We start from the raw sequence: 15,430 nt of genomic DNA, 5'->3' as shown, positions 1-15,430 counted from the left end.
CTAATGTGATTCCTGTGTGAGAGGAGAGAGCTCAGCTGCTGCATGCACACTACAGCACAGCCCAGACAGCTCCTGTGATTCCTGTGTGAGAGGAGAGAGCTTAGCTGCTGCATGCACAGTACAGCACAGCCCAGACAGCTCCTGTGATTCCTGTGTGAGAGGAGAGAGCTCAGCTGCTGCATGCACACTACAGCACAGCCCAGACAGCTAATGTGATTCCTATGTGAGAGGAGAGAGCTCAGCTGCTGCATGCACACTACAGCACAGCCCAGACAGCTAATGTGATTCCTGTGTGAGAGGAGAGAGCTCAGCTGCTGCATGCACACTACAGCACAGCCCAGACAACTCCTGTGATTCCTGTGTGAGAGGAGAGATCTCAGCTGCTGCATGCACACTACAGCACAGCCCAGAAGGCTCCTGTGATTCCTGTGTGTGAGGAGAGAGCTCAGCTGCTGTATGCACACTACAGCACAGCCCAGACAGCTCCTGTGATTCCTGTGTGAGAGGAGAGAGCTCAGCTGCTGCATGCACACTACAGCACAGCCCAGACAGCTAATGTGATTCCTGTGTGAGAGGAGAGAGCCCAGCTGCTGCATGCACACTACAGCACAGCCCAGACAGCTAATGTGATTCCTGTGTGAGAGGAGAGAGCTCAGCTGCTGCATGCACACTACAGCACAGCCCAGACAGCTCCTGTGATTCCTGTGTGAGAGGAGAGAGCTTAGCTGCTGCATGCACACTACAGCACAGCCCAGACAGCTCCTGTGATTCCTGTGTGAGAGGAGAGAGCTCAGCTGCTGCATGCACACTACAGCACAGCCCAGACAGCTAATGTGATTCCTATGTGAGAGGAGAGAGCTCAGCTGCTGCATGCACACTACAGCACAGCCCAGACAGCTAATGTGATTCCTGTGTGAGAGGAGAGAGCTCAGCTGCTGCATGCACACTACAGCATAGCCCAGACAACTCCTGTGATTCCTGTGTGAGAGGAGAGAGCTCAGCTGCTGCATGCACACTACAGCACAGCCCAGAAGGCTCCTGTGATTCCTGTGTGTGAGGAGAGAGCTCAGCTGCTGCATGCACACTACAGCATAGCCCAGACAGCTAATGTGATTCCTGTGTGAGAGGAGAGAGCTCAGCTGCTGCATGCACACTACAGCACAGCCCAGACAGCTCCTGTGATTCCTGTGTGAGAGGAGAGAGCTCAGCTGCTGCATGCACACTACAGCACAGCCCAGACAGCTAATGTGATTCCTATGTGAGAGGAGAGAGCTCAGCTGCTGCATGCACACTACAGCACAGCCCAGACAGCTCCTGTGATTCCTGTGTGAGAGGAGAGAGCTCAGCTGCTGCATGCACACTACAGCACAGCCCAGACAGCTAATGTGATTCCTATGTGAGAGGAGAGAGCATAGCTGCTGCATGCACACTACAGCACAGCCCAGACAGCTAATGTGATTCCTGTGTGAGAGGAGAGAGCTCAGCTGCTGCATGCACACTACAGCACAGCCCAGACAGCTAATGTGATTCCTATGTGAGAGGAGAGAGCTCAGCTGCTGCATGCACACTACAGCACAGCCCAGACAGCTAATGTGATTCCTGTGTGAGAGGAGAGAGCTCAGCTGCTGCATGCACACTACAGCACAGCCCAGACAACTCCTGTGATTCCTGTGTGAGAGGAGAGATCTCAGCTGCTGCATGCACACTACAGCACAGCCCAGAAGGCTCCTGTGATTCCTGTGTGAGAGGAGAGAGCTCAGCTGCTGCATGCACACTACAGCATAGCCCAGACAGCTAATGTGATTCCTGTGTGAGAGGAGAGAGCTCAGCTGCTGCATGCACACTACAGCACAGCCCAGACAGCTAATGTGATTCCTGTGTGAGAGGAGAGAGCATAGCTGCTGCATGCACACTACAGCACAGCCCAGACAGCTAATGTGATTCCTATGTGAGAGGAGAGAGCATAGCTGCTGCATGCACACTACAGCACAGCCCAGACAGCTAATGTGATTCCTATGTGAGAGGAGAGAGCTCAGCTGCTGCATGCACACTACAGCATAGCCCAGACAACTCCTTTGATTCCTGTGTGAGAGGAGAGAGATCAGCTGCTGCATGCACACTACAGCACAGCCCAGACAGCTCCTGTGTGAGAGGAGAGAGCTCAGCTGCTGCATGCACACTACAGCATAGCCCAGACAGCTCCTGTGATTCCTGTGTGAGAGGAGAGAGATCAGCTGCTGCATGCACACTACAGCATAGCCCAGACAGCTAATGTGATTCCTGTGTGAGAGGAGAGAGTTCAGCTGCTGCATGCACACTACAGCACAGCCCAGACAGCTCCTGTGATTCCTGTGTGAGAGGAGAGAGATCAGCTGCTGCATGCACACTACAGCACAGCCCAGACAGCTAATGTGATTCCTGTGTGAGAGGAGAGAGCTCAGCTGCTGCATGCACACTACAGCACAGCCCAGACAACTCCTGTGATTCCTATGTGAGAGGAGAGTGCTCAGCTACTGCATGCACACTACAGCACAGCCCAGACAGCTCCTGTGATTCCTGTGGGAGAGGAGAGAGCTCAGCTGCTGCATGCACACTACAGCACAGCCCAGACAGCTAATGTGATTCCTGTATGAGAAAAGAGAGCCCAGCTGCTGCATGCACACTACAGCACAGCCCAGACAGCTAATGTGATTCCTGTGTGAGAGGAGAGAGCCCAGCTACTGCATGCACACTACAGCACAGCCCAGACAGCTAATGTGATTCCTGTGTGAGAGGAGAGAGCTCAGCTGCTGCATGCACACTACAGCACAGCCCAGACAGCTCCTGTGATTCCTGTGGGAGAGGAGAGAGCTCAGCTGCTGCATGCACACTACAGCACAGCCCAGACAGCTAATGTGATTCCTGTGTGAGAGGAGAGAGCTCAGCTGCTGCATGCACACTACAGCACAGCCCAGACAGCTAATGTGATTCCTGTGTGAGAGGAGAGAGCCCAGCTACTGCATGCACACTACAGCACAGCCCAGACAGCTCCTGTGATTCCTGTGGGAGAGGAGAGAGCTCAGCTGCTGCATGCACACTACAGCACAGCCCAGACAGCTAATGTGATTCCTGTGTGGGAGGAGAGAGCATAGCTGCTGCATGCACACTACAGCATAGCCCAGACAGCTAATGTGATTCCTGTGTGAGAGGAGAGAGCTCAGCTGCTGCATGCACACTACAGCACTTCACTGATGTGAAGTGGACAACAAATCCCATGAACACTTGCTCCTCCCTGCTGCCAATAGCAGAGGGACCAGGAGAAAAGGCTAAGGAAGAAAGAAGAACAGCAGCTACATCTTAGAAACAGAAGCATGGCCAGGAGATGGAGAGAGTGAGAGATCTCCACAGACAGAAGTATGCCCTGCTTCTGTGAAGACAGACCGGAACAGTCCTGATAGCTCCTGTGTGAGAGGAGAGAGCGCAGCTGCTGCATGCACACTACAGCCCAGACAGCTCCTGTGATTCCTGTGTGAGAGGGGAGAGATCAGCTGGTGCATGCACACTACAGCACCGCACAGACAGCTCCTGTGATTCCTGTGTGAGAGGACAGAGCTCAGCTGCTGCATGCACACTACAGCACAGCCCAGACAGCTCCTGTGAGAGAGGAGAGAGCTCAGCTGCTGCATGCACACTACAGCACAGCCCAGACAGCTCCTGTGATTCCTGTGTGAGAGGAGAGAGCTCAGCTGCTGCATGCACACTACAGCACAGCCCAGACAGCTCCTGTGATTCCTGTGTGAGAGGAGAGAGCTCAGCTGCTGCATGCACACTACAGCATAGCCCAGACAGCTAATGTGATTCCTGTGTGAGAGGAGAGAACGCAGCTGGTGCATGCACACTACAGCACAGCCCAGACAGCTCCTGTGATTCCTGTGTGAGAGGAGAGAGCATAGCTGCTGCATGCACACTACAGCACAGCCCATACTGCTCCTGTGATTCCTATGTGAGAGGATAGAGCTTAGCTGCTGCATGCACACTACAGCATAGCTCAGACAGCTCATGTGATTCCTGTGTGAGAGGAGAGAGCTCAGCTGCTGCATGCACACTACAGCACAGCCCAGACAGCTCCTGTGATTCCTGTGTGAGAGGAGAGAGCTCAGCTGCTGCATGCACACTACAGCACAGCCCAGACAGCTCATGTGATTCCTGTGTGAGAGGAGAGAGCTCAGCTGCTGCATGCACGCTACAGCACAGCCCAGACAGCTCCTGTGATTCCTGTGTGAGAGGAGAGTGCTCAGCTACTGCATGCACACTACAGCATAGCCCAGACAGCTAATGTGATTCCTGTGTGAGAGGAGAGAGCGCAGCTGCTGCATGCACACTACAGCACAGCCCAGACTGCTCCTGTGATTCCTGTGTGAGAGGAGAGAGCTCAGCTGCTGCATGCACACTACAGCACAGCCCAGACAGCTCCTGTGATTCCTGTGTGAGAGGAGAGAGCATAGCTGCTGCATGCACACTACAGCACAGCCCAGACTGCTCCTGTGATTCCTATGTGAGAGGAGAGAGCTCAGCTGCTGCATGCACACTACAGCACAGCCCAGAAGGCTCCTGTGATTCCTATGTGAGAGAGAGCTCAGCTGCTGCATGCAGACTACAGCACAGCCCAGACAGCTCCTGTGATTCCTGTGTGAGAGGAGAGAGCATAGCTGCTGCATGCACACTACAGCACAGCCCAGACTGCTCCTGTGATTCCTGTGTGAGAGGAGAGAGCTCAGCTGCTGCATGCACACTACAGCACAGACCAGACAGCTAATGTGATTCCTGTGTGAGAGGAGAGAGCTCAGCTGCTTCATAAATTTTATTATTTTATTGCATTATCTTTATGTTATTCACCATTGTTCACCCTTTCCCAAATAAATCTTTTGATCAGTTAACTCCTTCCTGGGGTGAGTGTGTACTGAGCTGGGCCGGGGTTTCCCAAGTTGGCCGCTGGCAGAGGAGGAAGACCCCCCTACTATACTATAGAGCTCTAAGCAAGATTTTGGTGGAGGCACTGCGCCATAGTGAAGTGAGAACCATTATAAACCCTGCCTACCGAGGGCTGCCCAAAGGGGTGTCACAGATGCATTTATACAGTATATGGGGTAATGGAGGAGTTGACTATTGTACCTTTATCGTCGGCCTGGATAGTGTATGGATTAACAAGCTGATCTTCATCTTGAATGGACAGAAGGCTCCCATAGTTGGAAATCTAGTAAAATAAAATAAAGATTGTAAGTATTTGGAATAGTCTTATATCCATGCTGCCAACCAAGATGTTCACGTCTGTGCTGATTTTATGTAGTGCCTATAGTAATCAAGTATTATGGAAACCCAGCAGCATACCCCTAAAACATTACTGCAATCACCATACCTTAATTTGAGGTGAGATGTTTCCACCACAATTGTCCAGTCTGTAATGTAAAAAAAAAGTTTTTCATGAAAACCTAGGATCAATAAGTCTGTATTGTGGGAAACTACCTTTGAAAGCTACTTACGTTCTCGTCTTCCTTCGATCCTGAAAATTTTCCTTCACAAATGGAAGCAAACGAGGATCCCTGCTGATGTATTCTGAGATTTTCTGAGAATAAAAAAAATGGTAAATAATCTGATATAGTTGAGTAAATGCTTAATCCACATGGTGGATAGTGTATGTGTGAGCTGTGTGCCCTATAAGAGAGACTTAAACCAATATCCTGTGTGATTTCTAACAGAGACTGCAACCAGTATGTTGTGTGCCTCTAAGAGAGACTGTACCCAATATGCTATGTGCCCTATTGTAACCACCATACTTTGTGCCCCTGTTGGAGTAAAATTATTAAAATTTACTGCCACAGGTTATCCTTTTATCGTTCCAAACTTAAGAAGGGACCCAAAATAGGTTAAAGGGCCACCTACAGAACTGACCCTTTTCATCTCATGAGTCCTTACCTCCAGAAAACTTTTTGCACTTGGTTCTGCCTCCAGCAGCCGGCCATAGAGCTCTACCCAGAGACTGACAAGTCGCACTATATTCTGCTTCTTGTGGAGAGAATATGTAATCTTCTCAGGCTCATTCATTTCAGATGGCTCCACATTGAATCTGAGCTTCTGTTAAGGGTCCATGCGAGAGAAATAAATGTCCTCTGAAATGTGTAGCTCCTGATCACTTAATTTACCTTCTCTGAATTTTAGTCTTCACGTTTCATATGAACCACACAGAACATTTATGATAAGCATAGCTATAGGTGATGCAGAGGCAGCAGTTATACTGGGGCCCTTGTGCTTGATGGTGCCCAAAGTCATTTTGAGATATCTACTTTAAGAAGAAACCCATATAAATGGTATGTAGGGGACCTTGTTACAGATTTTGCATTGGAGCCAGCCACCAGGGAACTTCTATATCACAGTACAATTTATATTTGTAGACCACCTTCTACTGTAAACTGCTTCTACATAACACATTTATTTTCTATTGATCTTAACATTGTATTCACAGAGATCTATTGATTATTGTATATAAAGTGCACCTTATGGTAACAGCATATAGATACATTTCAATATTTTGCCATCTAAAATTAAAATGTATAATATATTAAAAATGATGCACAGAATATTATATTTTACCTCCACACCAGTGTTTATGAAGCTTCCACATTTTGGGCGTTGGGAGAGGGATCTTGGGCGGACATTTGATATTTCTGACTGGAAGAAAGCTATACTTTGGCCAAAAAGAATTGGAAAAGGAGTGGCAATGTGGGAGCTGGCAAGTAAGATAGTACTTCGCTGGTACCTCACCCCAGTGCCGGATCTGTGCTGGAGGGGATGTGGTCAGCGAGGTACAATCTTTCATATGTGGTGGAGCTGTCCTGTCACAAAACAAGCATGGCAGAGGACCTTTTCCTTTGCTTAAAAATTACTAGAGTCCCAAATAGATCCAAATCCTGCGTTAGCTTTGTTATTTTTGGGGATGGATAGTCTGTCCGCCCCTAGGCGCTGTTTAATCACCCATGTGATGAATATTACAAGAACACTTATAGCTAAATCCTGGAAACAGGGTTTTTATGTGTTGAGGATTTGATTCCACCATTACGATATACTTATGGTATGGAACAACTGATGGCTATCCACTCTCAAAAATCTGAGAGGTTTACTAAAGCTTGGAAGCCATTTGAGCAATATTTGAGGCAAACTGGCTCTCCAATAATGACATCTGTGGACCCTTGATGCCGTGGTGCCGTGGTATTGAGAAAAGGGAATAGTAGACTAAACCTGGAGTTTTTGAATATAACAGAGGTTAGCCCTTATTATAAGAAGGAACTAAGACTGTTAAAGGAATAGTGAGCCGAGTGGAGGTGGGGTGTTTTTTTTTTTTATATGTGTGTTTATGTTATATATGTAGTATTGTCATCTATATTCTTTATTTTCTTTCTTTTTTCAATTTTTTTAATGTTGTTTAGTTTTTGTTTTATTAAGATGATAAATCATGAATATATATCTATTGGAATAGAAGTATGATATAAAGGAACTAATTATTATAATATTGATTATAAGCTTTTTTTTCCCCTTGATTAATTGACATATTTGATTTCTGCAGTTTTGTATTGTTATAATCATGTTGGAAAATTTTTATTAAAGAATGAAGATTAAAAAAAAGAATAGAATATTTTACCCTTTTCCTTCTCTAATAATCTAAGGTGTAGAAGGAATATTTTAGCCCAAAAGTTTTATTATGAGATGCATTAGTGATAACCAGATAATTTAAGGATACTGATGGAGCAACGCTTGGCACAGTTGATTTGTTGGCATGAATACGCTGTGTGTCAGAAGGAACTCACCAGCAAATGAATCTGCGGGAGAAAAAAAATGAGAAAAAAGTGACACGAAAGTCAAGATATTACATCATTATAAAAGCTGCTCATTTGTTTGAGGGGTATGTGAATAATTGTTTTAACGGGAGCCTGTCATCAGGAAAGTCACTGTTAAACCAGGCCCAATGCCTTGTAGGGCTGGCAGAGGAAGCAGGAGGAGCAAGGGTGCACAGAGTGGCTTGGGCCTGCCTTCTGTGCACTTACCTGCTCATTTACATATTGATTAAAAGTACTTTTTCTCCAGAAGGAAGCAATGAAGCAAATGAGCTATGAGCTCATAAGCAATGAAGTAAACTAAGTGAAAGGTATCACTACATTCAGCAGAGCTAGCCCTACAAGACATTGTGCTGGTATAACAGTGAATTTCCGGGTGACAGACTCCCTTTAACCACTACCACAATATCTATATGGGGATGAAGTTAGGATTATGTATTTATTTATATGCATTGTAATATATACTAAGAATACAGAGGGATGCAACATCACTTTTCAGCAAGCCCAGGAGGAGCATGCGGAGGGTGGGAGCGGTAGTGGCTCTCACAATGATATATGTGCAGAAGGAACACATGGTAATTCTCACACCGGCGCTTCCTAGAGCAGTGTAGTGATAGGAGGGCGCACCCATTCTTGTCTCAGGACACACCCTGGCATTGGAGCTTCTGCCTGGTGGGGTACCAGTGGTATTAATGATTTTGGCAGGGTGCAAGGCAGGAGTGTGGGCGCATGTGCAATGGAGTCAGTGACCAGGCCAGTGGTAATAAATAAATCTCTCATTACTGATGTGCAGGATAGTAGGAGTACATCCAACAAGGCACAATTCCAAACTGAAAAGATGCAATTTTCTTCCCCAACAGTAATGTATCTGTCTCTCTGCAGAACTTTAGGCATGCAATGGTTTTTGGTATGGGTTCCCGACTGAGGGGTACAGATTTAAGACACGGCTCGTCAAACGGTCTCAAAGTGTGGAAGGTCACGCTAGCAATGTACCTTCTCACTGCAACATAATCTCCCTTTGCCATGAACATGCACAATACCTTGCTGTCTGACCCCAATGCATGTTCTTGCAGATTCTGGACCTTCTTAATTCCTTTCTCTCTCTGGTGCACTTTTGGTAGTAGAATAGTTTGCTTGAGTAGTTGTAGTCCCAGAAAATTATGGTTATCTGAAGCTCACACAACATAAGTCTCTTCTGTAGCACAGCTAAACTGGAACTCGCTTTAGCCAGGGGTGGACCCAGGCCCATATCCTGCCAACCTAAATGGGGCTAGCCCTGACCCATCCATACAGCGCTAATAGGTACACAAACACGGTAAAACTTTTCACTTTAGCAATAAAACATAATAACAACAATCAACTTTTTACAATAACCCTATTCTGGGGTGCTGTAACTGCATTGTGGCTACTGGTAGTAACAATATTTCTAATGGGAAAATGGGCGGTCATGTGGCACACTGTGCCAGACTGCCTATCTTTCTCTCTGCCTGCTAAAGAAATAGCAGAGCCATTGTGGTGAATCAGTGTTCTGAAACCAAAGCAGACTTAGAGGTATTAAAGAGGGTTGGAAGGTTTGGAAAGGAGAAATTTAATTACCTTCTGTGTTATTGAGAGATGAATCCAACCTCATTGTCTCCAGCAAATGCTCCAGGATTTTATCAGCTGTTCCAGACATAACAGTGTACCTTAAAGTATGCATAATAAATTTAATAGAAGCTCAAATCATAACTAATCTCCATATCCTCATTATCTGAGATAAGCATGTTAGGTACTCACTTATAATTTCCAGGCACTGAAGTTGGTAAGTTATTCCCAGATAGGTGAGAAGTTTTTTCCAGCACTAATACCACTTTACCATGTTCCTTTAGTCGCACTGTGTTGGCTTCTACATCCTACAGACAAGACCATTAACTTACAACTATACTTAGTACATATTGCACTTTTGAAGAGGAATAAAGGACATACGATGAGTATTACAAATTGAGATTTACTGACCTTGAGAATCCGGTTGAAGTCATGTTTGTCAACTCTCAAGAAGTGGCAGTTGTCCTCTCTCAATACTATGGTTGCAGCTCTTGGGGCATCGTTGACAAGAGCCAGTTGTCCAAAGTCATCTCCTTCATGAAGTGTGGTGACCAAACCCTGAAACAGAAAACATTATTGTTAGGGCGAATATTAGCATAGAACTAGACCAGACGCTTTAGGGACTCAACCTGACCATTGTCATGGCAGTGTAGTTGCCAGAGTGTCAGGATTATGCCACTAAAACTGAGATTTAAGCAATCAGGGATGAATCTGAGCAGCAAAGCTGTATTGGAGGTTTCTACAATACCTTGAACAGGGGGCTGGTTTACTATTTGAGTTGGGGAAGAGAAGAGCTTGCTCCCAACTGAACCAATATCCACTCTTGCTTTGGAGCTGATGAGGCCCATTGGGAAACATCTGGGACAGCCCAGGAAAAGAGGGCAGAACTCCTCCTTCAGGGCTCTGGAGAAGAAGTAGGCTGTGCCAAGACCTGTGGGAGCCAGGACCATATGTATGGTATAAAGCCTGACCCAACATACTCTGTATGAGGTGTCAGGTGATAGGTCCGCACTATGGTAGTGATAAAAAACACTGACTTTTAGTTAGTGGTTGCAGATGGCCTACGATTTATGTTGCATCCTGTATATTAACTGTATACTGTTTTGCCATGTAGTAGAAATATACAGTATGCTGTTGGAGTGGCTTCTAGATATGTGCCGACATGTGCAACCATCTTACCTTGATGCTGGTTCCAAAGATCTAAGTGATCTCCGAGTTGTTATACTATGTATTACATAATTCAATACATTTGAAAGGGCACCATGCAACACAAAAGGGACACAGAGCCTCCTCTAGCAATTACAGCTGATAGTAGGTGGTGGTGGTAGTGGGGGGAGTAGAAAAGCTGGACCCAGTACTATCAGTTGATCACTGGGGCAGATCAGTTCTGAAAAATGGTTGTCCAGATCAGATAGGACTTTAGGGCTATAGAGGTAAAAGAGCTTTCTAACCATTTATTAGGGGCTTGTTTGACTGCAAGAAAATTATAGATAATATAGATAGCAGACACGTAAATAATTAGGTTATAAATATCAAGAAATAACGTGCTTATTAAAATAATACCTTTATTAGTTATATTAAGGGGTAACATAGCAATATATGCCCTAGTGATGACATAGATCTAAAGGAAGATACTTTAGAAACTCCCACCAAAGAAGAGACAAAATAATAAATTAACAGGGAGAGGTAGATATCTATACAGGTATCCAATGGGACTGGGTAGAGGGGGGGGGGGGGAACTTTCCCTATTAAACCCTAGAAAAAATCCTGTGCCCAGGGATACCCCCTGATGGTGGAGAGGACCTTTCACTAGAATACAAAATTTAAACTAACTATACAGACATGGAGAGCGGCACCCAGGGATCCCCCTGCACTTACTATTATACCTGGGTGCCGCTCCGTTCTCCCGGTATAGGCTCCGGTGTCTTCATATGTTAGGCTCCACCCAGTGGAACCTGCCGGCGTCTCATTCTCCCATGCTGTAGCGCTGGCCAATCGCAGCGCTCAGCCCATAGCCTGAGAGAAAAAAAAGCCTCTCAGGCTATGAGCTGAGCGCTGCGATTGGCCAGCGCTACAGCATGGGAGAAGGAGACGCTGACAGGTTTCACTGGGTGGAGCCTAACATATGAAGATACCGGAGGCTATACCGGGAGAACTGAGTGGCACCCAGGTATAACAGTAAGTGCAGGGAGATCCCTGGGTGCCGCTCTCCATGTCTGCATAGTTAGTTTAGATTTTTTATTCTAGTGAAAGGTCCTCTTTAACCCTGTAATGGCCATCAATGTACAGTACAGACCAAAAGTTTTGACACGCCTTCTCATTCAAAGAGTTTTCTTTATTTTCATGACTATGAAAATTGTAGATTCACACTGAAGGCATCAAAACTATGAATTAACACATATGGAATTATATACATGACAAAAAAGTGTGAAACAACTGGAAAATATGTAATATTCTAGGTTCTTCAAAGTAGCCACCTTTTGCTTTGATTACTGCTTTCCACACTCTTGGCATTCTGAGGTAGTCACCTGAAATGGTCTTCCAACAGTCTTGAAGGAGTTCCCAGAGATGCTTAGCACTTGTTGGCCCTTTTGCCTTCACTCTGCGGTCCAGCTCACCCCAAACCATTTTGATTGGGTTCAGATCCGGTGACTGTGGAGGCCAGGTCATCTGGCGCAGCACCCCATCACTCTCCTTCATGGTCAAATAGCCCTTACACAGCCTGGAGGTGTGTTTGGGGTCATTGCCCTGTTGAAAAATAAATGATGGTCCAACTAAACGCAAACCGGATGGAATAGCATGCCGCTGCAAGATGCTGTGGTAGCCATGCTGGTTCAGTATGCCTTCAATTTTGAATAAATCCCCAAAAGTGTCACCAGCAAAGCACCCCCACACCATCACACCTCCTCCTCCATGCTTCACGGTGGGAACCAGGCATGTAGAGTCCATCCGTTCACCTTTTCTGCGTCACACAAAGACACGGTGGTTGGAACCAAAGATCTCAAATTTGGATTCATCAGACCAAAGCACAGATTTCCACTGGTCTAATGTCCATTCCTTGTGTTCTTTAGCCCAAACAAGTCTCTTCTGCTTGTTGCCTGTCCTTAGCAGTGGTTTCCTAGCAGATATTCTAACATGAAGGCCTGATTCACACAGTCTCCTCTTAACAGTTGTTCTAGAGATGTGTCTGCTGCTAGAACTCTGTGTGGCATTGACCTGGTCTCTAATCTGAGCTGCTGTTAACCTGCGATTTCTGAGGCTGGTGACTCGGATAAACTTATCCTCCGCAGCAGAGGTGACTCTTGGTCTTCCTTTCCTGGGGCGGTCCGCATGTGAGCCAGTTTCTTTGTAGTGCTTGATGGTTTTTGTGACTGCACTTGGGGACACTTTCAAAATTTTCCCAATTTTTCGGACTGACTCACCTTCATTTCTTAAAGTAATGATGGCCACTTGTTTTTCTTTACTTAGCTGCTTTTTTCTTGCCATAATACAAATTCTAACAGTCTATTCAGTAGGACTATCAGCTGTGTATCCACCTGACTTCTCCACAACGCAACTGATGGTCCCAACCCCATTTATAAGGTAAGAAATCCCACTTATTAAACCTGACAGGGCACACCTGTGAAGTGAAAACCATGTCAGGTGACTACCTCTTGAAGCTCATCAAGAGAATGCCAAGAGTGTGCAAAGCAGTAATCAAAGCAAAAGGTGGCTACTTTGAAGAACCTAGAATATGACATATTTTCAGTTGTTTCACACTTTTTTGTTATGTATATAATTCCACATGTGTTAATTCATAGTTTTGATGCCTTCAGTGTGAATATACAATTTTCATAGTAATGAAAATAAAGAAAACTCTTTGAATGAGAAGGTTTGTCCAAACTTTTGGTCTGTACTGTATATAAAAAATGTATACAGACAGTATCCTAAGGGGTGTAAATGATAGCCCCTAAAATAAATATACAGATACCTAGAAAAGAAATAAAAACCCTGACGTGTTTCACCTGCACCTGGCGGTTCATCAGGGGGTGATAGAACAGAAATAATCGTAGGGAGAGATTATAATATCATAGATATAATGGAAACTTAGCTCCCATAGGTGGCTTGTGGGAATCAGTTACAGTATAAGGTAACCATACCAGTAGATAAAGAACTGGTAAGGGGACCCACAGCAGACCACACCACACACAGATGTCCAGGGAGCTATTAATTTATTATTTTGTCTCTTCTTTGGTGGGAGTTTCTAAAGTACCTTCCTTGAGATCTATGTCATCACTAGGGCATATATTGCTCCGTTACCCCTTAATATAACTAATAAAGGTATTGTTTTAATAAGCACGTTATTTCTTGATACTTATAACCCAAAAAAAACTACAACTTTACTTTTATAAAATCAGCAGTAAATGAATTGAGAACTGAGATGAACATAAATCTATCCTAAGAAAAAAATCTGAAGGAAATTATGTTATAAGACCTTAGAGACTTTATTGTGCATCTTTAAAACCAAACAGGAAAAAACTTGGAAACATAAATTCCTACACATGTTATCTTGAACAATAATGACCCTTATTCATGCCATGATTAAGGGTCATTATTGTTAGACCCAAACGCCTAGGCCTTCGTGTTTCCATGTCAATCCCTATTTGTTTTTAAAGACGCACAATAAAGTCTCTATGGTCTTTTATTGGAAGCTGGAGCTTTTCCATTGATTTCCAAGTTCATCAATTGAGTTTTCCACACATCTTGCATCTGGGACCACAGAGCAGGTGAGTTGAAAAACGCAATTTCTTATGTAAAGTCCGCTGTATAGCACTTGCCTAAAAAAGTGCATTACAATATTCTATAGATACATAATACAGTAATACTGACCTTGCCATGGGTAACCACATTCACAGAACCCTTCCATATAATGTACCAAGAGGTGCCTTTATCACCCTGGCTAAACACTGCAGAATAAAACCAAGAAAAAACTTATTTTGTAGAAATAATGTCAAAAGACAATTGTAGAGAATTAGAATGAAAGACAGATAAAGTATTAAAAGTGTGGTTCACAATATCTGTACTAAGAGATGTTATGCGTGGACTGATGATCAAATGTGACCACAGCATCTGAGAAGCTGGAAACCCGGAAGTGCACACTTCACAGGTAAACGCTCACGGAAGAGATCGGGGAAGGCGTTCATTCAAAGTAATGAGCCTCAGACTTTATTAGGCTTCCAGGCTCATTACTTATATATTACAATTCATGCCAGCAGGTGTCAGCACTGAACTGTAATCTGATTGCATTTTGTGGTCCACTTGGGGACCTAATAAAAAGTAAAAAAAAAAAAGTAATAAAAAAAATCTAAAATAAATATATAAAAATTCAAATCACCCCCTTTCCCCCAAAATCAAAATTAACAAGCTGAGTCTCTTCAGAGCATAATACAAATTAATGACTGGCATCCCCGACATCATGGGCATCGCAGCGTGCAAAAATGCCTGTGCTATTTAAAAAAAGAAAACCGTATCCCATATGATGAATGGCATAATGGGAAAAAAAAGTCTGATTTGCAAAAAGTCATACACACCCCAAAATGGTATTATCATATCAAAAACTACAGATCAACCCACAAAAAATGAGCCTTCGCACATCTCTGTAGACATAACTATAAAAATGTTATGGGGGTCAGAATATGGCGATTTTTTTTCTAAAGTTTTTTTTTCAATATTAAAACGCAAGAAAAACTATACATATTTGGTTTCACTGTAATCATACTGACCTGGAGACCGAAGAGCACAAGTCAGTTTTACTGCATAATAAACGCCCAAAAAAAGGAAACCACCCCATTCCAAATTCCACCCCATTTGGAATTCCCTCTTTCCATACTAAATGATGATATTAGAAAGTACAACTTGTCCTGCAAAAAACAAGCCCTCATACGGCTATGTGAACAGAAAAATAAAAAAGTTATGGCTTCAAGAAGACAGGGAGCGAAAAA

General features: G+C 44.6%; 1 protein-coding gene across 2 annotated transcripts in view; it reads right to left on the bottom strand.

Annotated features, from left to right (window-relative positions):
* The window catches only part of RAPGEF3 (Rap guanine nucleotide exchange factor 3), a 101,727-nt gene that overhangs the window by 27,905 nt on the left and 58,392 nt on the right, over positions 1 to 15,430 (bottom strand). For both annotated transcript variants that reach the window (XM_044284533.1, XM_044284534.1), the window contains 9 exons: positions 14,319 to 14,395; positions 9,861 to 10,007; positions 9,642 to 9,757; positions 9,462 to 9,550; positions 7,772 to 7,850; positions 5,953 to 6,103; positions 5,520 to 5,602; positions 5,396 to 5,435; positions 5,152 to 5,233 (listed from right to left, as the gene is read on the bottom strand). In XM_044284533.1, coding sequence (XP_044140468.1) covers positions 5,152 to 5,233; positions 5,396 to 5,435; positions 5,520 to 5,602; positions 5,953 to 6,103; positions 7,772 to 7,850; positions 9,462 to 9,550; positions 9,642 to 9,757; positions 9,861 to 10,007; positions 14,319 to 14,395 — 864 coding nt within the window. The remainder of the gene's footprint in view (positions 1 to 5,151; positions 5,234 to 5,395; positions 5,436 to 5,519; positions 5,603 to 5,952; positions 6,104 to 7,771; positions 7,851 to 9,461; positions 9,551 to 9,641; positions 9,758 to 9,860; positions 10,008 to 14,318; positions 14,396 to 15,430) is intronic.

Source organism: Bufo gargarizans, chromosome 3 (genome assembly GCF_014858855.1).
Source record: "Bufo gargarizans isolate SCDJY-AF-19 chromosome 3, ASM1485885v1, whole genome shotgun sequence".
In the NCBI taxonomy this organism is placed as follows: Eukaryota; Metazoa; Chordata; class Amphibia; order Anura; family Bufonidae; genus Bufo; species Bufo gargarizans.
The sequence above is the reverse complement of the archived record's forward strand: the minus strand, read 5'-3'. Positions and strand labels throughout refer to the sequence as shown.